At 30.6% G+C, this 27,891-nt stretch overlaps 2 protein-coding genes across 4 annotated transcripts; both read right to left on the reverse strand.

The window, feature by feature from the left end:
* Window positions 1–250: 250 nt before the first annotated feature.
* Window positions 251–7,949, reverse strand: LOC142643744 (cyclic nucleotide-gated ion channel 1-like). 3 transcript variants are annotated; one of them, XM_075818456.1, is made up of 8 exons: window positions 7,836–7,949; window positions 7,514–7,638; window positions 5,577–6,003; window positions 4,530–4,742; window positions 3,075–3,355; window positions 2,816–2,927; window positions 1,808–2,071; window positions 251–1,028 (listed from the first exon to the last, which is right to left on the reverse strand). In XM_075818456.1, exons 2-8 carry the CDS (start codon window positions 7,588–7,590, stop codon window positions 447–449), a joined length of 1,956 nt encoding a protein of 651 aa, XP_075674571.1. In that variant the 5' UTR covers window positions 7,591–7,638; window positions 7,836–7,949; the 3' UTR covers window positions 251–446. The 3 variants fall into 3 exon arrangements, with proteins under 3 accessions (XP_075674571.1, XP_075674572.1, XP_075674573.1); XM_075818457.1 differs by lacking the exon at window positions 7,836–7,949 and having other exon boundaries at window positions 252–1,028; window positions 7,519–7,633; XM_075818458.1 differs by lacking the exons at window positions 7,514–7,638; window positions 7,836–7,949 and adding an exon at window positions 6,690–6,900 and having other exon boundaries at window positions 252–1,028.
* A 6,197-nt stretch (window positions 7,950–14,146) lies between these two features.
* Window positions 14,147–26,892, reverse strand: LOC142642436 (cyclic nucleotide-gated ion channel 1-like). The gene is made up of 7 exons (XM_075816785.1): window positions 26,838–26,892; window positions 24,682–24,894; window positions 21,924–22,207; window positions 21,398–21,509; window positions 18,953–18,995; window positions 18,634–18,836; window positions 14,147–14,869 (listed from the first exon to the last, which is right to left on the reverse strand). The coding sequence occupies exons 2-7, from the start codon at window positions 24,886–24,888 to the stop codon at window positions 14,462–14,464; spliced, it is 1,257 nt and encodes a 418-aa protein (XP_075672900.1). The 5' UTR covers window positions 24,889–24,894; window positions 26,838–26,892; the 3' UTR covers window positions 14,147–14,461.
* Between the last annotated feature and the right edge of the window lie 999 nt (window positions 26,893–27,891).

The raw sequence follows: 27,891 nt of genomic DNA on the forward strand, positions 1-27,891 counted from the left end.
AACTATTTACTATAATTAATACTTGCTACTTTTTATTTGTATATAGTATAAATTTATATTGTACTGTATTATACGGTATAATATAAATTTATGCTATATACCAATAAAAAGTAGCAAATATTATACATATTTACAAAAAGTGGTAAATATTGTACACTTTTTGCAAATTTGCACAACATTTACTACAATTTGTTTAAAAGGGTAAACATAAAGTTTCGCATCAAACACTTTATCATTTCACATGCATATTCATATTTTCCTAATTTTACTATAATCACTTGGATAAAAAAAAAAATTACTACAATCACTCAAGTTTGTTATTTCACACTCAGATTATTCTTTTCAAAACAAACCATTTCTTTCTTAATTAAATATTAAAAAAAATAAAAAAACCTATTGCTTTGCAACAACAATTAATGTCAGGCACTTCTGGAGCTATGATCAGTCTATGGATTAGTGGTAAGCCGGTAACAAGGTGGTAGTAAAATAGAAGCTGCCTTCTTGGATTTAACAACAGCATTATTCTGAAGTTTTGTTGAACCACCAACGCTATCCTCAGTCTTCGGGTGCTTGCAGCGCCAGATTCTTTGTACAACCGAAGCTGCCGCCGATGGCAACTGCTCAGGGCCTAAACTAGACAACTTAGAATGCAATATTTGCTTCAAGTCCTGTGCCATTAGAGCAAAAACTTCTACTTTTGTGTGGGCTTTGAGAGTTCTTGATGAAACTGGGAGTTTGGATCGGTTGTTCCTTGAGGCTGTGGATTTCTGAACCCATTCCAAAAGTTCTTCTCCAAAGTACTCACCTTCTACAAGACGCTCAGCCTGTGTGAGGACAGTTCCTTCTTCGCCATTATTAGTGCTGGTTGTATTTGTATAGGTCCATGCAATGCCATCCGTAATGAAGAATATCGCATCGATTGGATCTCTCTCTCGAATAATATAGCTGTGCTCGCTGTGGAACATTGGTTTCAGACTGTGACACATCGTACGCAACATTTGCTCTTCCATTCCTCGAAGCACTTCTACCTAAATTAAACCACATCTTAAACAATCAATATGTGTTTCAGAAAAAAAAAATTTATATAAATAAATAATTTAGATGAATTCATTAATTAAGGGGTTTGAAGGTTTGTAACAATTAGTACTGATCGAATAAGAATGCTTATTAAAATTTACATTTTTGCTTACAGTATTATTCTACATGTATCAAATTAGACACACGATCGCACACTTGTCAAATACCTCTTCGATTAAATTATATGTATTTACTTCAATACATGAGAGTTTAGATTTAGATCGAACTTTCTTGAATTTTTGTACATAATATAGAAAAATCGTTGTTCTACCCTCCCTAATTTACACAAACTTCACACAATATCCTCAGATTTTGAAATTTGATATCCAAAATTGTGTGGACACTACTAAATGTAAAACAATCAAAACCTCAAAATATAGCATCTTGTTATTACGTACAAAACTCACATGTCATTATTTCGACAGAACCTGAGAAAAACTATTGTTTTACACTACCTTGTGCCTATAATAAAGCCGTAGGAGCTGCTTTTTTGTGATAATAAAACCATTATTATATTGATCATGTTTACCTTTTTTAATGTTTGGCATGAAATTTGTAATACCATTCATGTTAATAGGGCAATCAATTACACAAATATTTTTTATAATTCGATAGTTGGAGAATGGAGATTTGATTTTTAGACATTTTTAATGGAAACACAAAAAAGTATTAATTGTGCTATAGGCTCTTGATAGTTATATACCATATTTATAGAGGCGAAGAAACTCACAGTTTTTAGTCGCTTTAGGCCGATATGCTCCTTTACATTATTCTGAAGTTCCCCAGGAAGATTAGGAAGAAGGCTCTCCAAGTAAACATCTTCATCTTCTTTAAATCTCTGATTCATGTCATCTATAATTGGCTTTCTCATTTCACTAGGGAGATGGTGTTTGGAAATCCACAATTCTATTTGTTCCTTTTGTTTTGTTCGTTTTTTTGATTTCATCTTCATGTGTACCTCTTCTGATCTTGAAGTTTCCAACTGCATATACATCTGCCAATTCTACACGTAAGCTCGATTTGCCTAAAATATATAACAGAATGCATCCATTTAAATTTTTTTTATTTAAAAAAAAATCAAAACAATTTTAGAGCATCACATTGTGCCACTTAATTATGGCCCTAAAGTTGAGAAACACCTAAGATCAACCTTCAAGTTAATTAATACTTCTCCCTTTTCGGAATTTAAAAAACAATAGCATTAGGACTTGGTTTGTGAACGATAATAAATTATTGACTGGTTTACGAAATTCCTTGGTGAGGCTTGGAGGAATTGGAACAAAAAATCTAGTATCACCAAAAAAAAAACACACACATTTTGCTATGACTCTTCATGTGACTGTGATTAATGGATAAAAAGTAGTAGACTTACTAAAAAATAATAAGAAGCCGGTCAAAGTTTGCCACAAAAAAATTATGACAAAAATTGTGAGTTTGTTTGTGATACTAGAAGAATTCAATATAGAAAAGATCTTATGTATGTTAATACTTTTGTGCTGCTTGTACCATTTTTCATTGGGTTTTGACTAAATAACCAAATAAATAAATAAATTCAATACCCCATTGGATTGAGGCAATGTTAAGTATCTATTTCCTTTACTTCCTATCTAGAAACATATATACACCCTCTATTTCTCCCTAAAATATTTTCAATTCATAATTATACAACTAAAAGCGTTAAACCTTTTAAAAAGAATGTAAATACGAGAAGAAAAAACGTTGGCCCTTGGGTACTAACCTGTAAATTTCCCAAAAAATAGAGAAAGAGCAACAAGCCCAAGATACAAACGGAAAGTGAAAAGCAGTTTTCCCATATATAGTTACTTGTATGAAGGTTTTGACCAAGTGAACTGCAAAACAGGCACAACTACAATGTATGAGTTGAGATGCTAATATGAAAAATTATAACTAAAAGCACAAAGTATGACTCGACAACGCAAACCTCAAATTTAAGAGTTGCTTAATATAAAACAGAAGATTCTAATTTGTGTACAAACCTCAGATTTTGCAAGCCCCACCAGAAACAGTAAAATAATTTTTGTGGAAAATCCGTGGATTCCAACACACCAGATTGAAGGGCTTCAAGAAATATTCCAAAATCAAATAGCTTTGCATCTGGTTTATTTATACGGCAAACATTATTAAGAAATGTGTGATTTCCTTCATTGAGGTCACAGTTGAAAGAACTTTGGACACATCCAGTATGTCTTTCACAATATTTATGCCAACAAGCTGTCATTCGTTGAGTAGAGAAAAAATACCAAAAGGCTCCCAATACCTAAAAAAACCAGCATCTCATTAAACATCATTATATTCTGCACATATTATAACGAAACAACAATAACAGTGGTTTCAATTAGTTGAAAGGTAAAGTTTTTTGTCCTAACAATAAGAGAGAAATTAAATGTATGTTTAGAACTAGCTTATAAGTTAGTTTAATTTATGCCATTCTAAAAATATAAATAAATAAAAAGCTAATTTTTATATACAACTTTTTAAAACCTCTTTTATTTTTAAATATTCTCTTTTATTTTTTTTTTCAAAATGCAAATATATTTTAGTATACTTTCAGTAAAAGATTAAAAAAAAAGTTAAATAAGTTATTTCTAAACTGATATTAAATAAAACTTCTGCTGAATTCCTTTATATGATTTTTGTTTTTACAATAAAAACAAAAGAAAGAAGTAATACTTAATAATCATTCTAAAAGAGAAAAAATAGATTCTCTTCTAAACTTTCATGACCAGAAAACTACTTTTGAAGTTAAGCCATGGGATCACATATTGTTAGTCTTAGATATATAAAGTGCTATTACGTATAGACTGTTGGGAAAAATAGCAATAAATACAACACATGCAAAGAAATTATTTTAATTTTAGCTTTTGTGCAAATTCAATAGGCATTCCAAGTAAAACTATCCAAACACAATAATTAACAAAAACAAAAAATTCAACATGCAAACTCACAATCAAGATACCAAATTGTTATGTGAAATCCCTCAAATGAGAATGAAAAAATCACAGGACCTAATTCAATAAAATCTTCTACTATAGAATAATTGGTCTACAACTGTCTACTCCAAAACAAATGCTAGGCTACCAATTTAAAAACCTGTTATGCTTAAGGTATTGATTAGTGAGAATTCTCAAGACGTTAGCACTAGAGGTTTAATCCGTGTACTTGCAAAAATTAAAACTACCACTACTACTACTACTAAAAAAAATGAATAATAATAATAATAATAATAATAATAATAATAATAATAATAATAATAATAATAATAGCATTCGACAATTATGATTTATATTGTACTGCAATATAAAATTAAGATTTGCCGAGGATGGTTCCTTCAAGGGCTAAATTTTTATCAAATGTACCATCAAAACATAGATAACATTCGAAAACTGTCAAGGTTAAATTTATATAAAATCTGTATATGTAATCAAACTTACATGGCCAGCAAGAAGATACAGAAAGAAGTTCAGTGCAGCTTTAAACCATATGGTTTTTTCAATTTTCTCGTTACTTCTTATCAGTTTCTTCCAGGATAGGTAGATTGGGAGAATTCTTGGCACATATTGTAACAGAACAAAAGAGTTGAACAACTTTATTTTATTTGAAGATTTCGTTTGTGCCATTTCTGAAAAAATCCATGAAGTTACCACCTGAAAGATTACACTAGTGTTTACAGTTAATGAATAAATGTAATTATGCATAGGACAATGTTAATTTAAAGATAATTCTGAGTTGGAAATAGTCTAAAACTTTTCCTTTTCACTTAATAGACTGTTTGAAGTTTTTTAGTATTGAAGGAAAATTATTTTCCTTGTTGAAAAATTAATTTGGCAATTCTTATAAAAGAAATAATTTATTATTCCTTATCTTTAAAAATTAAAAATTAAAACCAATCACTATGTTCTATTAAGAATGGGAAAAGTTCATAAAAGAAAATAGTTTAGAAAAAAAATTCCTCCAAGCCAATACATGAAAATTGATAAAACCATCTATGCCTCTTAATAATAAATAAAATTATTACACGGGAATAAATTTAATAGATAGAAGTCTAGATCAACGTCTAGACCATGGCAGAATATTAATTGTATGGAGTTTTATTAATATCATAAGATGAGATATTATCAATATTTTTGTAAGATCAAAGATTAACAGTTATATTATCAATCAAATTTTTGTAGTCTATTATTATATATGCATAAAAAATAAGTTTATTAATTAAATAGTAGATAATATTAAATTGGTATAAAATTTGACTTATGTGTTAAAAATATAAAAAACATGCAATCCAACAATTATATTTTTAAAATAGGTAATCATGTTAATTTTTTTACTGAGAGTTATAGTCATCGCAGGTGAATTTATGCAAATATAAAGAACATGCACTAGGTGTGAATTTGTGTGAATGCTCTTTTGTTAGCCTAATTACAACAGGAGGTGAAAATAATAATTCTCTATATAAACATTATAGTTAAACAGAAGTATACCTGTGGGATGGGAAGAATAACTAGAAGGTCTAATAGGAAGTACGGCCACAAATACCTCTGAGCTATTTTCCAAGAATCTGTAATTAACGCAGGCCTTCCAAGTTTCTGAAGTTTCTTGTCTATAAAACCAGTACGAAATTGTAATATGATATGCATTAGGTAAATCATATCGTTGAATGATCGCAAAAAGAGAGCTCTGGTCCACAACCTTTTGTCTAATTCAATGCACTTTCTGTCTCCATTGATCACGGGAAGGTAAAAGAACAAGGGATCCAATAATATTGCGATCACACACGACAATACAAATATTATATTCCACCTTTGTAAGAATTTTCCATGTGGGTCAATAATTGTCTTTGTCCTCGTTCTGTTTGACGATGAATCACCACCACCATCCTTGTGAGGTTGCCTCTCGATGTCGTAATTACTGAACAAATACATGGCAAACATAAAATTTGGTCAGTGAAAGACCACAATCAAAGTGTTCTCAAACCTTCCCATTATCAAAATAATCTTTAAACTTTCAAAATGATCAAAACACACTCAAAACCTACTTTATGACTTAAATTCCAAGAGTTGGACATTATTTAAAATCTAAGGATTTTGGGTTTTAAATCCTTTGGTGGATTTGGCCCAAATCCAATCGTTGCCTTCTCAAACTATGCAAATAGGTACTAGATTTAAACTCTCAAATCCAAATTTACAGGAAACAAATATTGTTATACAAACACATCGATGACTCCATAATAATAGTAACTAATTTAGAAGTAACTAAATAGCTTAAACTTCTGGCCAAAAAATTAAAAAGAGGAAAAATGTAATTGCCAAGCGTCAACGCATAAGTAAAGGAGAAAAAAGTTATTAAAGTCCTATAACTTACAGATATTTTATAATATTTTTAAAGAAAATGACCAAGATTTAAATTTCATTGTCCTATTGTAGCTATCAAATTATGGCAACATATTTTGCCATTTAATTTGCTTTTTTCTTTTTTTTTCTTTTTTTTTGTGTTTCCAAGGAAAATGTTAAAGATTGAAAATCCCCTCCCATTGTTGTTCCAGTGGGTAGATCGATCATCTAGAATAAGGGGTACGTCTCACTTCAAATTCCGACCTGCACCCGCTTGAACTGGTGTGCCGGCCAAAATACTAATTCCGGGTGGAAATAAAGAGATGGCCTTATTAGCTCGACTCCTCTGTACTTGATCTTAGTTGATCATGGGAATGAGTAGGTCTGGAGGTGATATGTTGCTTAGCACTTGACTTGCAGAGACAAGTTTTGCTTGATATGGCGAGAAGGTCAAAGAGGGCTAAACAAAAGAAGGTGAGAAAGATGAGATCAGAGAGTGTGAAAGGGTTCTATGAGACGCTGATAATGAAATAATAGAAAGGAAAAAAAAATCTAAAATCGCAAATTATTACACAACTTTTTTGCTCTATGATGTAGCAAATTATGAAAGGTGAAGAAAATATATTGAATCTATGTGTGTGTGATAGAACTCTTGAATAAAAAGAAGACAAAAAAAGATAAGGTGAGTAGAAAATAAACAATGAGGAGTGGGAAAAGAAAAATGATAGTCACAAGAGTGGGAAGGGTCAATTTTTGAGTAGTATAAGTCGAAAGAAAGTTCTTGGAAGGTAGATGCTTGCTTATTTGCAAGAGTACCAGCCTACCAAGTTTGATTTTTTATTTTTATATTTTCACTTTACAACTAACCATTTTGTCTTCTAAAAAAATAAGACATGGCCTACGTAGTTCAAGAATGTTAGGAGTATTTTATAATCAATAATTTTGTGAAGGCAACATTTACCATGTTTTACTGCAACTATCCTACCTAGCTAATTGTAAACAGTGAAAAAAAATTATGATTAATTAATTTGAAACGATTCAGAGGCTCAAATTGGCGACACAAATTAAGCTGAGCAAAAGAGACGAACCTTACACCGTTCCGAAGTTGACTCCAAAGGCTACGAATAACAAGTGATACAGTGGCGACAACCTTCATAAAATCCATACTTGCATAGACCCAGAAAACTTTACTTGAAAATCAGAATTTTGATCCCTGGATAATTAAATGGGAAACAGATTAGACAAAAATACAACCAATTTTTCATTTATTTCAAGAACAAAACTCTCAAGTGGGTGCACCATAAGACAAGTTTTTTCCCGCAGAAGCAAAAGGAAAAGTAAGAGTTGTACATATGCATGAATACCCATGGAGAGAAATAACATTTGTATTCATAAAAAAGTAAATGGTACCTGATAAACTCAAGTTGAACGCATTTTACAAGAGTCGCAGAAACCGGGTTTCTTATAGGATTATAAGATTGCGAAGATGAAGGTGAAGGTGAAGGTGCAGATGCTACCCAGTCATAGTCAAAGTCAACTTCTGCCGTGCAAGTAAATGAGCAAAGAGCCAAAGTCCAGTCGTCAAACTTTCAAGTCTTCCTGTACAACAATTTCCTAACATCCTCGGCTTTCACATGGTCCACCACAATCTAGTGTCCCCTACCCAAATATAATGTGAATGTTCATTTGAAAATTTTGTTAAAAGAAAATGGCTTCAAATATGTTGGAGTTATTTTATACCAATTCATTATAATTATGTGATAATTAAAAAAATAGTCTGTGCGTAGTTTTGGTCACTACTTTAAAGTTTAAACAAGTCATATTATGTGTTTAAATAAAATAAGTAAATATATGGTCTTATAGATCGTTACTTAATGGATTAGAAATATACATTCAAACATATATTTGGATTCAAATTTTATCAATTATGAATTGTTATAAATTTTTGTTGTATCACTAAAAAATACTCTTTTCTATAATGGGGAATTTTTTCCGGTCCTTTTGGATTTAATTAATCACAGAATTATAATATTATTTTTTTCAGCCACTCATACAATAAGGCAGGGATTTAAGACTGGAATTTATTTCCAATCTTTTTTGGATTTATTCACAGATTTCTTTTATGTCATATTCATAGAACTATTGATAAAATACAAATGTGACAAAAACAAACTGTTTAGTTACCTATAAACTAGTGTGTAACCCCATGCATATACACAAGTATAATTAAAAATAATTACAATTGCACAGTTCAAATTATATATTTTTTTAGAAGAGGTTCAAACTATACATGGTATTAGCTTACATATTTTTTAAATCATACATTTTTAAAATATGTAATGGTTTCTCATTATATATATGATTTAGAATTTAATTGAATTTAAATTCTTCAATTTTAGTACTCAATAATTCACTTGCCAAAAAAATTAAAAAATTAGATAAACACGTAGCGCAAAATTGGACTCCAATTGGCACGATGACATTGGTTAATCCCTCGATGGTGCCGACAATATTGACATATTTTTCAATAGACAAAGTTTAGCTACAAAATTGGTTTTAGCCTAAGACTACAATCTTATTCAATAAAATAAATATTACTACATATTTTGAAAATCTAACCGTTAAATTGTATGTTCTTTATGCTCTTAATACACATGTCAAATTTTGTGTCAATCGGGTATTATTTACTATATCATCTATAAAATTATATTTTATGCATAATTTTAAATTACAAAAACTTGCAATTTAAACAATTTATTGATGACATAGCTATTGATTTTTAATTTTCTAAAAATTTTGCAATCATGGAGGATATAAAAAGAAAATATAATCCAATAGTAGATTCGTCAAAATTCACCTCTAATAAAAGGATATTGAATAAGGTTGTAGCCTTAAACTACAACCAATTTTGTAGCTAAACTCTATCATTTTTCAATATATATATTAGTAAAAACATTTATTCCTTTTCAAAAATAAATTCTTTTCATTTTATATTTAGAGATTTAGGTTTATACGAGGTGTGCATGGATAGGGTTGAAATATATATATATATATATATATGTGTGTGTGTGTGTGTGTGTGTGTGTGTGTGTGTGTGTGTGTGTAGTTTAGTAATACTTTTTTTTCAAAATAATAAATAAAAGAAAGAAAAATAAGAAAAGGAGAGGAGGCTTAGGTTTCAAATCCTCTACCAAAGGATTAGAATTTACAAATTTTTATGTTTGGTTCAACATGAATTGATTTTTGAATATTTTTTGCCTTTACAAATGTTTGGAGCGACGAAAAATGTTGATCAACCGAAAATTGTTTCCCGCTTAACCATAAAATAAGGGCACTTATTGCAAAAATTAATTTATGCTTACATTTTCAATAAACCACTTTCTCCCTCACCCAAAATTTATCAACCAAACAACCACGCCACCTCCAACTGTCTGTCACCCAACCACTACACTCCACTAATGTCCTTGGTCGCCACCACCAATCCCTAATCATAGTTTTCTTTTAATCTAAAATTTTTATTTTTTATTAAATATGTGTTTGAGAGATAAGAAAATAGCAAGTGGTAAATATGATAACATTTTGAAGAATGTAATCAAACACTTGAAAATATTTTCCGTGGAACCAAACACAAAAAATCTTATGGAAAGGAAAACAAAGGGATCTTTAGATTAAACCAAAAAAGAAAAAGAAAAAGAAAAAAGGAAACAAAAAGATGACGTGTTTTGATCTATGCACAGCCTTTAGTAAAATGACGTCATGTGATTTAGTTATTTCATGTGTGATCTTTTGATTTATCCATGTGTGTGTCCTTCGACGAGACAATATAGTTTTGGGCCAATCTTTTATCATAAACGGTGTCGTTTGTTGTAGTCTTTGTTTCAAAGTGAATCTTATGTTTAACACTTGTCATTTAGAATTTATTGTAAAATTTTTGTGAATGTAGCATATCTTAAAAAGAAAAGAAAAAAAAAAAAAAAAAGAGGGAAAATGATCCTGTTTGACATGGAGAGATGAATAACATAATTGGCGAGGATAATTAATTGGGGTGTTAAGGAGGGAAGCCAAAAAAAGTTGTGGAGGTATTAAATAACTAAGAATAATTGAAAAAAAAAATGTTTTGGATCCTAAAAAATTAAAAATAGCTTTAAATATTTTTGCATACTCACCACTGCATATGTATAACTTAAAAAAAAAAAAAAAAAAAAAAAAATCGATATTTGGTGAAAGATGATTTATCAAATTTGAACCCCTTGAAAGTTTTATTTAGAAACACCAAGAGACACCATCCGAGTCAAGGCGACTTTTATTTTTTATGTTTTGGGAGTGCAATATCCGAGTCAAGGAAGCAAAAGCAGTTTGTTATTTTGAAATAACCGTTATAATGACTGCTTGCATTGGTGCTTACTTGGGCTGCCAATAGTCTATTTGAATGTTGTGATATTGGAGATGGTTTGTAAATGTCTAGTTATTCAACCATTATTAATTAAGCACCATACATTGTTGAAACTTGAAAGGTGTAATGTACGTTTTGTCCATTAATGAATTTAAGTTTAAGGTTATTAGACCTAATATAGGTGACGACTCCATTTACACATTTCGCCATGGTTCACCTTAGGCCAAGGCATACTTCCCAAAAGAAAGACCCGTTGCGGGCGCTTGCGCCCACAACTATCATGAAGGACAAGCAAAGAGGAGGAGAGGGAAATTAAGTGTGAGGCCTGAGGACATTACACATGTCCTTGGCAGTGGTCCAAACTCATACTAATCAATGAAAGGTGTCCTGCAACATCTGATCATCAGGAGTTGAATTCTCTCTCATGGTAGTGCTAGGTGTCCATGCCAGACTACATACTTCTCTTCCTCCAATGGCATTCACACTATTGGCACAAGCCAAAGTCCATGTGGAGGGCTAAGATGTAGCCAAGTCGATATGCTCATTTACACCAACTTGTGTATTGTATAAATGCTAAGGGTTTTTTTTTTTTTTTTTTTTGTTTGTGTTTTGTCTTTGATGCATGTGTTTGTTGCAAGGTAAGGACAAAATTATTTTATTTAAAATTTTTTAAAGGGCTGGGTTATTTGTTTTAGGTAAAATTTGTTGGTTGGGCTTAATTTTTTTAGTTTTGCTATTAGTATTTTTTGTTGCTGCGCTAATTTTTTTTGAACTCGTATATTTTGTTTTAGATTTTAGATCTGTAAATTTTTTATGACCTTTAAAAGGGGGAAAATGTTAAAGATACAAACATTTTTTCATAAATTAATGATGTGGTGAATAGTTATTGGTAACTAAAAAAATGATATTAGTAGTAGGCTTAGATACGAATCAATAAGAATTTGCTATCTTAACAGTTTATAAAAATATTATAGAAAAATTTGTAACTATAGTATTAGTGTATTATTCTTAAAAGAATCAATAATATTTTAGGGGGGCAAAGTATAATTTTATAGAACAATATTGCTAAAATTAATACAAAATAATATATTATTTTTTTTAAAAAGTCCCCCCCCCCCCTCCCCAAGTCCAAGCTTAACTTTATCCTTGATTGAATCCTATCTATAAAGTTGTGATTCCAACTAGCCTTTGTTAGCTTTAATTCCGTGCCAAAATTGATTGTATTTTCTTCAATCATTTCCCTGTATTTATGTGAGTTTATTTGTAAGGTATGAATGTGAAAGATTGGTGAAGAATCAAACTTCAACGAAGAATCAATGTAGTTCACGACTAGCTCGCGAGAAGAGTACCCCGCAATAGGCCACGTGTGAAGCACACGACTAAAAGCTGAAAAGTCATGCCAGATTGTAAAATTCACGAGTACTTCGTGAGAAAAACCATCTCGTGAGGTACCCACAATACTCTCTGTTTGGCAAAAAAAAAAAGTATTTTACCAAATTCTTTACCCACGCTATATATACTCTCATTACCCACGAAGTGTAAGGAGTGCTTTTCAGAGAGAAAACTCTAGCAAAAGCACTTGAGACTTAGAGATTATTATACCCACAATCATCTACACATTTTCTCTTGGTTTTCCTCTACTCCTACCTCTCTATCTCTACATCCTTGAGAGTTTCTTAGCCCAAACACTTACCTCACCCAATCTGAGTGTTGAGTCAAGTTTTGGTACCTTTGGGAAGCATTGGAAGGAGCTATTAAGTGACAGATGCAATCGAGCTAAATTGCGGGATCCAGAAAGTTAGTGAAAACAAGACTCCAAGAAGTTTATTGGTAGCAAGAGCTTGGAGGGCTCAAATTGAGGTTTTGAAACCCAGACCGTTCAATGAATTGTAAAAATAAAAGGTTCAAGGTTTTTGAGGTTATACCGATGTCGAACTGTGATGACGTCATAATTAGTTAAATAATTATTTAAAAAATAAAAAATATATTAAATTAGTAAAAATTGAAATTTTAACTAAAATAAGGATAAATAATTTTATATATATATATACACACTAAATAATTTGGTTGGTGCTCGTAAGTCATGACAAATCTCATTTGAGTACTCAATAATATTTATTTTTAATTTTATGAAATTGGTCTGTCTGCCCATGGCCAAGCCTATTTGACAACCCAATCAAAAAAAGTTCTATGCCCAAGCCCATTTGAATAGTCCACCATTTATGAATTAAAAAAAAAAAAAAAGAATACTATAAGATGCCCGCCTTTTTTTATTATTTTTTTATTAAAACAGGTAGGATCATTATTAAAAGAAAAAGTAATATAAGTTCATGGGCTACAATAGGCTGATCAGCTAGCCTAAGCCTGTGGACAATACATACAACTTTAAAATACAATTAAAAAATCTAGTTAGGAAGCCCGCCTATTTAAAAATGGGTTAAATACAAAAGCTAGAAGTGCTTGACAGTAAAGCATTGGTGGTTGACAGTAGAGCAAATATTTAGTGGCTGAGTTGAAGCAGCAAAAAAGGAGACTCCATTTACCAAAAAAGAAGAAGACTCTAGCGGAAAAAAAATGCAAAAATAGTATCGTCATAAACACAGAGGGTGAGAGCAAAAAGAGTGCGAGCAAGACAGAGAAGAAGAATAGGAATATGGGGGTGCGATCTTAAGTCTGATAGTGTCTCACGGTGATTGAAGTTTCAACCTTCAACAATGATGATGAGCCCGTAAGTACCAAAAAAATTTCAAAAAAAAAAAACCTTTAACGGTCTGACTTGTAAGAACTGTTTATGGTTTTGAAATCCAGAAGGTTCAACTGCGGTTGGTACAGTTCATTGACTTTCTTGCATAAGCCAGTTCTTGGAGTTTAAAGAACCCTCTTGATGAACGGTTCCCGGTTATCCCAGTAGGACTTTACGGTTCGGTCCGGGTTTAACAACCTCCTCAAACATATAGGGTAGACTAAGTATGGAGGGTCTTTTGTTATTCATGTACTCCAAATTATTCACTAGTGGATCGATTTTGACTTAGAGAAGCATAGAAATATTTTTTGCCGAGTTTTTCAGTTTCTTCTTCAATAACACGTCTTGGTGTTACCTTATGTTTGCATCTCTCTTCCCTATTCTCTAAGCTTTTCTTCTATTGTCCATTGTGGTTGAATATGGCTTAGGGTAATGTTACCAGTTTATTGCGCATATTCTCTTATTCCGCACTTTGATAAGTTAAAGTAAAAACAACCTAGCTGTAATTTTAAAATTAAAGTTTGAACAAGTATTAGTGTTTTCATACTAATTGTGCTTTCAGTATCATGGAGATATCCATATTCATCACACGGTTACAAGCTAGTTTGAATCAAAAGGTGTAAATATAAGGTTCTACACACAATCCTTTCTGAATTTAATAGCGTGCATCAAACTGTTTATTATTTCAGACGTTGTCTTTTTCCTAACTTTTACCATTATCATTGAGAACCCGAAGTCCAAACAAGTAGCACCTCCATCACTAGAAAAACAAACGTAATTCAAAGACATCAGTACAAACCATTTCTTTGCAACAATGGTGTCAGGTACCGCTAAATTTTGGCGTTTTCTTGAAGCACCAACACTTTGGGCATTCAACAATATCATTAGGCTCTGCTGGATTCAGAAGTTTTTTTCAACCGCCGATGCAAGGTCGTTGGCCATTAGAGCAAAGGCTTCCACTTTTGTATGGGTTTTGAGAGATTTTGAGTAAATGGGAACTTTGGGTAGATTGAACATGTTGGGGGAGTAAGGTTCCCTAACCAATTCAAAAAGTTCTTCTCCAAAGAAGTCACCTGCTTTAAGACGCTCAGCATGTCGGGAGGCAGTTCCTGTTCCTTCACCATTAGTGTTGCTTGGAAAGGCCCATGCACTGCCGTCTGTAATCAAGAATACCGCATCCATAGGCTCCCCCTCCCGAACAATGTAGCACTGCTCGTTGTAGTACACTGGCTTGAGAGAGTTGCAGATGTCACACAACAAATTTTCATGCTCAGGGTTAGCCAAGCTATTGTTTTTTTCTATCATGAGCTGAGCAAGAAAAAATTATTAGTTGAAGTGCAAATCCATTTCCTAACCAAGAAAAGAAGCTTTTTAATAAGTAAAATAGAAGTGTTTTATAGACTAATTTTTTTAATATATTAATCTACACCAAATAAAGTTTAGAGTTCTATATATATCGTTATAGAGTTGCAACTATTAATTTTTATGTTATCCCTTTTATCTAGTACAAAATTAACAATTTTACAAACTAAAAGCATTCACAACAAAAATGTGAAAAAAACTAAAAAGCTATTTTAACAACTCAAATCATGAAAATCAAACTACATCAAAGTTGTTACATCTAAAATTTTTAACTTTTAACTACAGTAAGTTGTTATCTATAATAGCTCAATGCAGCATCAACTTAAATATGAAACTCAAATTTTTTATACTACCATCTCTCTTCCTACAATTAAAAATTCATTTCTTTCTCACTCTCCCCAACGTCTCTCTCTTTATTCTCCTCCCTCACAGACCCAGTGTCTTTATTATACCATCTCCTTCATTTCCTTACTTTTTTTATTCCTCTCATCTCTCACTCTCAAATTTCCTCTAATCTCTCATTTTCTCTCTTCTCTCAATCTCTTGGCTGTGTTGTGGGTTATGGTGGTTCTAATTGTGGTTGTGGGTCTCGGTGGTTCAATCGTGATTATGGGTGACTGTGGGTTCATGGATTTGTGGTTGGGTTGATTTTGGAATGGGTTATGGTGGGTTCATGATGGTTGAAGTTTTGTGGGTTTTTTTTTTTTTTTTTTTTTTTTTTTTTTTTTTTTTCCGATGGTGGTGGCTGGTAGTGGTTGTGGTTGAAGTTTGTAGGTTTTTTTTTTTCCTCCAGCAAGTTGCTTGTTTTCTTGTTTGTTGTTGAAGTTTTATGGGGTTTTTTTTCCCCTCCAACGGCTTGCTTTTTTTTCGTTTGTGGTTGAAGTTTAATGGTCTTTTTTTTTCCCGGTGGTGGCTGGCGGTGGGTTGTGGTTTCTTGTTTTATGTTTTTTTTTTTAAACCGGTGGTGGTGGTAGATGGTGGCAGTGGATTTGGGCGGCAGATAAGAGAAGAGAAAGAGATGCAGGAGAAGAATAGAAGATAGAGAAAGACGGGAGACTAAGGATAAAAAACAAATAAATAAATAAAGAATATTTAAATGAAGTGGTAAAAAAAATAAAAACTTTAATAGAAGGTATAATGTAAAGTAAAGTATTAAAATAAATAAAGTAAATTTTTGTTTTATTTAAAGTTAAAATTTTTAACTCTTTTAACGTGAATGGTCTAATTTCTAATTAGAAAAGAGCTATAAAAATTTATATTCAAATCACATGAGATGAAAATTATTTATTGTTAAGAAAATGAGAGAGAGAGAGATAGTGAGAATTTAAGGCTAACTTTTTTATTATAATTGTAAGGATATTATGTGACAATGACGTGCATCTAGGGGTGGCAAAATTTGACACGACCCGCGAACCCGACACGACACGACACGAAATTAGTAGGTTATGGGTTGAGGCTTAACGGGTTCGTGTCATATTCGGGTTGACATGACTAACCCGTTTAATAAATGGGTTGGGTTAGTGTTGAACACATAGAACCTGTTTGACCCGTCTGACCCGTTTAATTAAATGATATTTTACCAATATACCCTTCAAACTCTAGGTATATAAACTTATTAGTTGTTGTGATTTATTTTCTTTGACATATTGTGATTGATTATTTGTGATATTGAGATATGCTTTAATTTTGAATGATTATTTGTGATGCAGTTACTCGTTAGTTCTGAATTTTATATTAAAAATATTTATTTGTTTGTTTTTTCATTAATTTTTATTTTTCATTTTGATAAAATCTGATAAAACGGTCGACACGGCTGACCCGTTTACTAAATGTGTCGTTTTAGTGTTGAGAAATCTTGACCCGTTTAATAAACAGGTCGGGTTAGTGTTGACCTATGTAGTCGAATACTCATGACTTGACACGACACGAACCCGACACGCGAACACGAATTGCCACCCCTACGTGCATCATTGAAGAAGACCAAAAATTCTTTTCTTTTTTTTTTCAATTTATTTATTAAGAAACAAACACACATATGGGAGAAAAAAATGAGATTCTAAATCCAAACTAATTTGGAAAGAAAATTTTCAAACTCCGGGCAATATTTTTTTTATCGGGTGCGAATTTTGAAAATCAAGCTTTAGATTGCACGTTCTTATTATATCTTTCATGGTTGCAAAATTTGAAAAATATCAAAGATCGATAGATATGTCATCAATGAAATGTTTAAATTTTAAGCATTTATGATATAAAATTTTGCATAAAAAGTTAGTTTATTAATCAAATAGTAAAAACATTAGATTTGAATGAAATTTGACAGGCATGTTAATAACATAAAGTACATCAGTTAAATTTTCAAAATTGACATTCAATAAAAAGATATATGAAAAATTTAATGGGTATTTTTGTAGACTAATTTGTAGATAAACTTTGTCCTGATAAAAATATGCATATATGTATATATTTGGTATAGGCACCTCTAGAGTGGGTATTCCAATATTTGATATGTATCAAACACAGATGCCTCACACACTTGTCAAACACTTATTCAACCAAATTATATTGATCTCCACATTAAACAAAAAAAAAAAAAGATTTGAATATATAATGGACAAAAACTTTTTCTAACTTTTGTAGATAATAAAGGTATGCAAGATGCTCATATTATTTATAAAACAAGATGATCATATTAGTGGTAGCTCTAGGAAATTTTTTAGGGTCATCACTTAAGAAAATTAAATTATAAAAAAATTAATAAAGAGATAACTTGAATATATATATATATATATAAAACACGAAAAAACATGAATTATTACAATTTTTTTCCAACTAACAAAGAGAAAAAGAAAGAAATGTACTAATAAGAAATAAAGTAGGAATTGAGAATGCTGCGATTAGAGTAATAAAGTAAGAGAATTGAAATGATAATAGAAAAAAAAATGGATGATATTTGTTACAACTACGACTTGGTTTGCTGAGGATAGCAAAATTATTGTGATTGCAAAACCAAAAAAAACATAACTGCCAACACTACCAAAGAACCTATGAAATTAGGGATTATTTTTATAAAATAAGTTGAAAGAGTTACAAATTTGAATGACTATTTTTATTTTTTCTTTTTGAATAGGTTTTTTGTTGAATAATTTGTTTACTAGTTGTTGTTTGGGTTATTTTTGTTGCCATTTGGGCTTTTTTTTGTCATTTAAGTGGGTTTTTTTTTAAGGGATTAAGAATTATGTTTGAGGAGCCAAAATTATTTTTGGAATAATGCTAAATCTACAACATTTTTTATAAAAATTGTATGCACCAATTTGTTATTAGTGGGTTATAAATTGATGTCAATATTGGGCTCAAATTAGAATTAGTAACCATTTTTCGCTTATCACATAAAATTTATTGTAAAATTATTGTAAAAATGTTATAAATGTAACATTACTCTTATTTTTATTGAATCGAAATTTTTGTAATTCTCAAATTAGGGTGATCAATATTTTTATTAAGTTAGTCAAAATAGATTAGTTTAGTGTGTGTGTGTGTTGGCAAGTGGGTAGTCCTGTGACCACCCTGAGTTACATATACAGCCACCACTTATAATAATATAATCCTTCAATTTTATTGTTGGATGATATTTATAATACCATTCAATGGCATATTCAATATGCACGGGACAAACAGTTATTTAGCAAATTTATAGAGGTGAAGAAACTCACGCGCTGTAGCGGATCAAAGCAGATTTGGTTCTTGACATCGCTTTGAAGTTGTGAAGGAAGTTCAGAGATCAGGATCTCCACATAAATATCTTCTTCTTCGTGAAATTTCTTTTCCATGATCTTAGTAATTTCATTGCTTGTTTCCGTCCGGAGCTTTTTATTTTCAATCCACAATTTAATGTTTTTTTCTTTTCTTTTCGCAGCTGTTTGGTACAACTTATCTTTTTAGTTTTTGACAAGGAAAATCTAGGATTTTTAAAAAAGTTGTACTTAGAAAAAAAGTTAATACTTGAAAGAAAAAAGTTGTACTAGAATGTACCTTCTGCTTTTGATTTTGAAGTTATCCGCCGCTGCAAGTATATCTGTCCCACTTATGCTAGTAAGTTAACTTTGGCATATCTTACAATATACTACAATTTTACAAGCATACACCTCCTTGTTCCAAACACATCTTCTTTTTTTGCTTTTTTTGAAAAAGTTGTTGCAAACACATCTTAAGTGGGAGATCCACTAATGAAAAAAAAAAACGCTCATTACCCTAAATTTGAGAAGTGTAGCATAGTAATATTTCTCTGATAAAAAAAATAAAAAATAAAAAGAGAGAAGGTTTGATGGCATAATAAAATTAGATTGGTCTTGGATTTTTTTTTTTTTTAAAATAGAATCTTTGATAAAGACCAAAATAATAAATATTATGAGGTTCCAAGGCATTTGGGAAGACCAAAGACAATAAATGTTGTGTGATTCCTAGATGGTTATGTTTGAAGAGAAGAATTCCAAGACAATTTCATCTACTTTACTAAACATCCAAACTCATGTGATGGGATAATTATTAATTTTGGATAGGACATTAACCTAGTCTAAGAGTTTGGCCATTTGGTCATTGGTTCAACTAATGGGTTATCAATTGAACTACATTGTTAAAAAAAAAAATCTATATATTAAAATAAGTTTGAGAAGCCATAAAATAAATATGAAAGTTGGAAAAATAAGCATGTCTAAATTAAGTCTAAAATACAAGCCATCTAATATAATTCAAACTCAATGTTTCCCAAGTGACTACACTAAAAAATAAAAAAATATGAGACAAAAGAATGTCAAAATTGTGGCCAAGTCCTTACAATATATATGATTTTAAAAAAAGAGTCTTTACTATATATATATTTGCAACACATTTCTTAAAATTCTAGGAATAAAAGCATATACCAACCTTCAAAAAGACACATCTTACATTTACATATTAAAAACCATATATGAATATATTTTCATAAAGATGTTATAACTTATATGTTCATGATTAAAAATCTGATTTGAAATTTTCTTTGAAAAAATATTTCTTTTTCATATAAAAAATCAGATTTGGAAATTCACTTTCAAAATCATTCTCTTTTGCATATCAAAAACCAGATCTGAATCTATTTTCATAAAACATTCTATTTTCCTAACAAAAACCAGATCTGAATCTTTTTTATAAAAATCTTTATTTTTCTTTTAATAAAAACAACATGTTTAGTGTTTCCATGAAATATTCCATTTTTCCCAGTGTTGGTAAAAGCAAGGGGCGCACTTAAGCACAAAGGGCTCTTGGAGCCTAGGCGCAAAGCGCAAGTACGCACCTAATCAAAGTGAAGCGCACATTTTAAAAAAATAATTTTAAAAATTTTAAAAATATTATTAATAAGAAATGTAACAATCAAATGATCAAATTATCATATAAATTGAAATAAATTTTTTTATATAATTCATATAACATTTAGATATACCCTACTTTTGCAATTTTAACACAAAAATTGCAAGTCAAGTCATTTTATTTTTTTGGATAAGCTAGATATAAGTACTTCCATGTAATATCCTTTCTTAAATCTCCTATATCTATAATGCCCTATGACTAATTAGTAATATTAGTTAATAATTTAATCACGTAATGACTAAAACTCTAGAAGAATTAGTTTGCTATGGCCAAAATCAACCACTAAAGTAACTAAACAATTACCACATATATTATATCATACATTTCTTTTTCTTTTTTTTTCATGAATGAACTAAGAATATGAGGACATTGCAACATGGTAATTGGTACCAAGGAGCTAGGTGGGTTACTGTTTCAAGGAGAAAAAATAAAAATAGACAAGAATTGGGAGGTTGTGGGTTGGGTTGTAGGACAAGTTACACTCAAAATATTTTTTATTTTATAAGTAATTTACACTAAAAATATACAAAATCAATGGTTTGTACCAATAATGTCAAGATCCTATAGCTTTAACTCAGTTTTGATTTTTTTTTTTTTTGAAAAATATAAAAAAGCTCCAAAAAGCGCACGTTGAGCTTTTTGAAAAAGCACGCCTCAAGCGTGCTTCTTTGAATGGGCTTAGCTTTTGAGGCAAAAAGAGCTAGAGCCTTGGGGCTTCGAGCTACGAGCTTAAGCACTGCTTAAAGTGCGCTTTTAACAACAATGATTTTTCCTAATAAAAATCAGATCTAATATTTTTTATATAAAATATATTTCTTTCAATAAAAATAACAATTAACAACAATAGTAAAAATGAGAGCAACAACGACAAATGACAGAAATATAAAACAGCATTATGAGATTGACAATCGTATCAATGTAATAATATAGTAGGATGATTAGTATATTACTTGAAATTATGGGGTTTCATTCTTCCTATTTAGAAACCACTGTCTCTCTGCTTTATAATTGTACAACTAAGAGCCTAACATTAATAATAATAAAAATAAATAAATAGAAGAATTGGATTCGCACCTGAAAATTTCCCATGTAATATAGAAATAGTAACAAGCCAAAGATAGTAACGCAAAGTACAAAGCAGTTTTCCCATACATCGTTACTTGTTCGGAGGTTTGAACCAAAAGAACTGCAAAAGTGGCACAACTATAATGCATAAGATGCTAATCTTGAAAATTTATAACTACAATGAATTTACAAAATTTTATAGGGAATGAATAAGTTTAGAGAATATAGAAATATATGTGTGTGTACACACGCGAATGCATGAATCCACTAGGTTACAAGCATAGGTTTTAGGCCCTGCAATCCTAATATGCAAGACGTAGAGTAATGACAATGCTTTTGGCAATCAGAGAAGTCATGAGCCACTTTGCTGATACTCATCTACCAGGGTAACAGTTTTAACATCAAGTATGGAGGTCTGTATGCTGAGCACGAAATCCAAGTCTCCATAGTGGATAAATGCTATGGTATAAACCACCTAGGAAACTAATAGTGAATCTTAATATGGAATTGTACAGAGTCTAATATATGTGCAAACCTCAGATGTCGCATGCCCCAACAGAAACAGTAGAATATTTTTTGTGGAATATTTTTGGACTCTAAGATATAAGACTGATGAGCATCGAGATATACTCCAAAATCAAAGAGCTCTGCATTTGGCATATTTTTAGGGCAAAAATCATCTAAAGCAGAGTGATAGCCAAAGTTGTGGTCGCAGTAATAAAAAGAATTTCGGACACATCCATCATGATTTTCACACGCCCTGTACCAGCAAGCCACAGTTCGTTGAATAGAGAAACAATACCAAAAGGCTCCTAATACCTAAAAGACGAGCAAATCATTTAACATCAGTAAATTTTGTAGATATCATAACCAAATGTAATAACTATTTCAACTAAAATGATAATAATTAAAAGAAAAAAGAAGAAGAGAAGACAATTCAAAAGATATGAACTAATACACTAAATTCCAGTATTAATGCTAAATTTACTTAATTAGCCAATTATGCTCGAGTAATATTGTTTGTGATTTATCACAATATGCAACCATATCGCAAAATAACGAATTGTAGAAAATAAATAACATTGACAATATAGTTACAAAGAACAACCCTATATACGAAAAACTCTCTGGGAGTTTACTACCAACCCCAAGGAAACAGAGCCACTATAATAGAATGAAAGTTGTAAAAAATACTTCGCCATAAATCTATTGATATCTCATGAAGTACTTAGTTACATGTCTATACTCAACTCCATGACCATTGACTCTTCTATCATGAACTCTATTTCACATGAACGTTCAGCTTACAAATTCAAGAACCTCTTGAAGATTCTTCATAGCAACTTGACTGTGTTCTTATTGCAGCAACTTCAACTTGATCACCAAGTTTTGAATCCTTGATCATTGGGTGATGCTTTGAGAGGAATTGGTTAACCCTAACCCTAGATATACAATCTGTAGCTCTCCAAAAGTCTAAGTTCATGTCCTCTAGGTTTTCTTTTATACCTTGGCTATGGGGTCAAAGCTTGGATGGCTGATTAAGCTAAATTAGGACTCTATATGCAGGATTCTTGATCAATCAAATTTAGAAAGCTATTTCTCAACATCTCAAGTGATTGATTATGTGTAGACTATGTATTGAGATTTCAAACCTTGTAGATCTTCATTAGTCGTCCAGGGCAAATGTCTTGGACTTTAAATACATCTCAAAGATACTAGCAAGTGTATACACCCCATTTTGCACCTCTCATTTAACTTCACTTGCATTACATTTGCATATCATCACCACCTCATTTCTCTAAGACAAGACTGTGATTTTGACCGTTTGATCTCTAAATACTTTTCAAAAAACAAATCTTGAGGTTACAACAATCAAAATAATAGTTCATGAGCATTAATCGAATCACTAGATTAAAAAATATCAAAGAAATAGTTTAAAGGTAAAGTGCACTTCAATGTTGCTAAAAGCGGCAAGCACACTTAATTAAGCGCATAGGCCTTTTGCAGCCTAAGCACAAAAAGAGCGCTTTATTGAAGTGAAACACACAATTTTAAAATATAATAATTCATAACTTCTAATAGAAATATCCGTAACATATTATTAAAAAAAATGACAAAGTTAAGCTAAAAAAATTAACAATAATACATATTTTAAAAATCTAACAATTGGATTGCATGTTCTTTATGCTCTTAATATACATGTCAAATTTGTGCCCATTGAATATTATTTACAATATGATTTATAAACTTATATTTTATTCATAATTTTAAACTATAAAAACTTGCAATTTAAATAATTTATAAATGATATAGTTATTAATTTTTAATTTTCTAGAAATTTTTCAAGCAAGAAAGGTGTAAGAAGAAAATGTAATTCAATATTGGATTTGTCAAAATTCACCTCCTATTTTGTAGCTAAAATTTTTCCAAAAAATAATAATGTCCAAAATTTCTATTTTTGACCTATAAGGGAAGTCAATTGTATAATGTTTGTAAATTCAATTTTTACCTAAGTTATTTCAATTCTTAAAATTTTTATATAATAAATTGAAAACAATTATCAATGGTCAATATCATAATAATCTAGTCATAAAAAGTTTTATACATAATATTTTCTATATTTCTCTTGTGCTTTATAAAAGTACATAACCATGATATTATGATCAAATGATGTATGTAGTTCAATCAACATGCATCTAAAAGTCAAAGATCAAAAAGCACAAGAATTGTAAATTAACCTATCTTATGACACATAAATAAAAAAAATAATTTGTGTAATACAACGCCCTAAAGATAATAGTTGTGTAGTAAATCATTGGTCCATGTTATTTCTTTCAAGATCAAACATTTAATTTTGATGATTCATATCTTTTAGCAATAAAATAAAATAAAAACAGGCCTATGCGTGCTTTATTCTTCTTCAAAAAGATCCAAAACAACATGCATAAGGCATGCTTCATTGATATATTTTTTGGCCTCACAAAGCTTTGAGAGATTGGGGCTTTGAGCTTTGAGCATAGGCGCACTTTTAACAACAATGGTGCACTTACATGAAACCGGTCTTGACATGTGATTATGATCTCTTAAGATACGAAACTACTTAATTTTAAGAAGGAAATCTAAGTAATAGTATCTAAATACTGTCCCTAAGATCTAAATTTAACCCAACTCCTCAAAAAAAAAATGAACCCATCTCTCTCTAGAGAGAGATAGAGAGAGAGATGGGTTCAACACTTGCACACTTGCCAAGATTAAATTTCATGAATATGAAAATTCTACACAATCAAACTTACATGGCCGGCAATGATGTATAGAAAGAAATCCAGTGGACCTAGGACCCATAGCCTTCCACCAAGTATCTCATGATTTGATCCCAGATCCTTCCTTGGTAGGTAAATTTGAAAAACTCTTGGCCAATATTGGAAGAAAATAAAAATGTTTAAGATCTGTAATGTTTTTAAAGATTTCATGGCTCTCACGTCTAAGAGTATGCATAACATTACCACCTGAACAAATTACAAGTAGTTCCGTCATTAGAGGCACTAAATAAAATCTAATTATGTGTAGGACAATGTTAATTCAAAGAAGATAGTACGGGTGTATAAGAAATTGCTTCAAATTTCTGCTTTAAACTTATAATTATTCTATTTGAACCCTTTTGTTGTGGAAGAAAAATGTTTTATTTGTCAAAGAAATAATTTAGTTTTCCTCATAAAAGAATTAGTATTATTTGTCCATTAAAAATTAGGTGTTATAGCCGTATGTAGGCACCGCAATTAATAAGTAATTAAGAATTAAATATATGCAAAAAAAAAAAAAAGTGATTATGTTTAGAGGTTGACAGATATCTTATTGGTTTTGTGGTCAAAAGATACAGGTGCATGATTTTTTGTTTATTTTTGTGGTCAAAAGATACAGATCATATTTTTGTACGTTGGCGTAATTCGATTAAAAGAAACTTATAATGTGTTAGAGCGGTATCTAGGCATTGCTATTAATAAGTAATTAAAGAATTGAAACATATGCAAAAAACGTGATTGTGTTTGGAGGTTGATAGATAACTTACGGATTTTTGGTCGAAAGATACGGGAGCGTGATTTTTTGTTTATTTGTATGGGTGAACACATTGAGTATTGTTTGGGTCATATTTTTGTACTTTGGCATAATCTGAATCAAAAGATTCAAAACGCACTTTTTATGTATTTGAGTCTTAGTTTAAGTGCGTTCATATTCATAAACAAATGGAATATATTGAAGACACAACTACTAAAGAGCTGTTGAATCTGCTGCCTCGATATCAAGCTCGACTCCACTGCAATGGCTTGGAGGTATGACAAAATTGCTTTCCTTAGATACTATTTTCTCTCATACTCAAGTAGCTAAAGGGTTATTGTAAACTTGCCCCCAACATACAACCAATCCTATTGGATTTTACAAATTGCAACTTTGGAGAATACCTAGTGTTTCTAAAATTTTTTGTTAGGGAGAATAATGAGAGTTTATACATTATATATAGACCATGAAAATTCAGAAATAAATGTTAAAAGGGCTAAAAAAAAATGGTAAAAACAATCTCCAAATATTCATAAATGTTTAAATATGAAATGGTGCAACTCTTGGCAATAACTTCGTAAAAAAAAAAAAAAAAATTGCATAATCTCATAAGACATTTGGTCAATGAGTCTCTATCGAGTTTCAGACAAAAACTCTCGTAAGACATTTGTTAGATGTTCAATCATTCGAAAACACAATTTCAATCAACTCAACATCTATCCAAACATTATAAATGCATTTTCCACTTGATTTTCGATCATTTCTTTCACACTATCTCTTCTAAAGAGATAATAACACTTTTCAACTTGCAAAGAGGAATCAAACGACATTATTCCACTACCAAAGTGGGATCAAACTTGTACTACAACTTATTTAGATATACAAAATATCCAATGAAAAATTGGTATTTTGATTCTAGGTTGTTGCTAAATTTTATGCTTTCAGCTGCTCAGGAAGCGACTGGCTGCTCCTTCAACGCAGAGTGGATTCTAGGGGAAGGGCAAGGAATTCGAACAAACAGGGGGCAAGGAAATAGTCTGTTGTGTGTTATATCTATTAATTGACTCTTTTTCCCAATAAAATAATTGAGAATTTGTTTTGAACTTAATGAGATTTAGGTTAATTTGTGTTTTTTAAAGGATTGTGAGTGCATTGATACTTGTAAGTTCGTAAGTGGGGTCTATAAAAATTTATCAAATGTGCAATACTTATCATTGATAATAAATTTTAACTGTTGTTGCATGTGAATGAAAACATGTGATTTGTTGAACTATGTTACATTTTTGTGTCGTTAAATTTCCGTTTAAATGAATGTGCTTTTGTTAGTCCCAAACTACAAGAAGATGTGAAAAATGTATTTTGCAACCAAGAATTTAGCTTTAGTCTACTTCATTACCTGTGGGATGGGAAGAAAAACTAAAATGTCAAATAGAAGGTGTTGATGCAAGAAATATTTTACGAGATCTGCATAAAGGAACCAGTATTTTAGTTTTCAGGGAGCAAAATTATAAATAATTATTTTTTAATTAAGAATTAAATATATACTTAGGGTCTATTTGGGAGCAATTTATTTAGCTAAAGCTAAGAACTTTTAGCTGAAAATGTAGAAGAAAAGTTGAAAAATACGTTGAATAGTACGATAAAGCCGTAAATAGTATCAAAAAGTACGATGGGGCCCATAAATAGTAGCAAAAATAAGTAAAATTGCAAATAAGTTGAAAATTTCAGCTCATCCCAAACGATCTCTTAGAGTGTGTTTGGGACTAGCTTATAAGCTAGTTTTTTTTTTTTTTTTTTTTTTTTTTTTGTACAGACTTTTGAAAGCCTCTTTTTTTTTCTTTACTTTTTTAAAGTACAAGTATATTTTAACACATTTTTTGCAAAAATTTAAATAAGTTGTTCCCAAACAACACTAAAAAACAAAATGCTAGTTTATAAGCTAGTCCCAAATGCACATAAGATGCATTACTAAATACTATGAAAAAAATAAAACTAGTAACAATTCAATATAACAATATATAAACAAATGAAAAGACAAATAATTATTACTCAATGCATTTCAATCAGTCATTTATCAAAAAGAAAAATAATTATTACTCAATGCATTTCAATCAATCATTTATCAAAAAGAAATTTGACGCTCTTTTAAATACAGGAAATCATTTATGATATAATTGATTCTATATTAAACTCAGGGTAATTTTTCCTTTCAATGAACAAAATCAAGCAGTCCTTTAAACAATCATTTTCCATAAGAGTAACTATTAAGCATAATTACAATCACTTTATAAACAAGTTGGTAGATCTTTATCTTTAAATCACTATCAACCATTTGGTACCATTCAAAAAGAAATGGTGAATAATTTTTATAAAAAAAAAATTATATATATGTGCGTGTACATCATATTTTCTACCATTCCATCAAAATTTTGAAGAAGAAAAAAACACAC

The sequence above is a fragment of the Castanea sativa genome, chromosome 7 (genome assembly GCF_040712315.1).
Source record: "Castanea sativa cultivar Marrone di Chiusa Pesio chromosome 7, ASM4071231v1".
Classification (NCBI taxonomy): domain Eukaryota; kingdom Viridiplantae; phylum Streptophyta; class Magnoliopsida; order Fagales; family Fagaceae; genus Castanea; species Castanea sativa.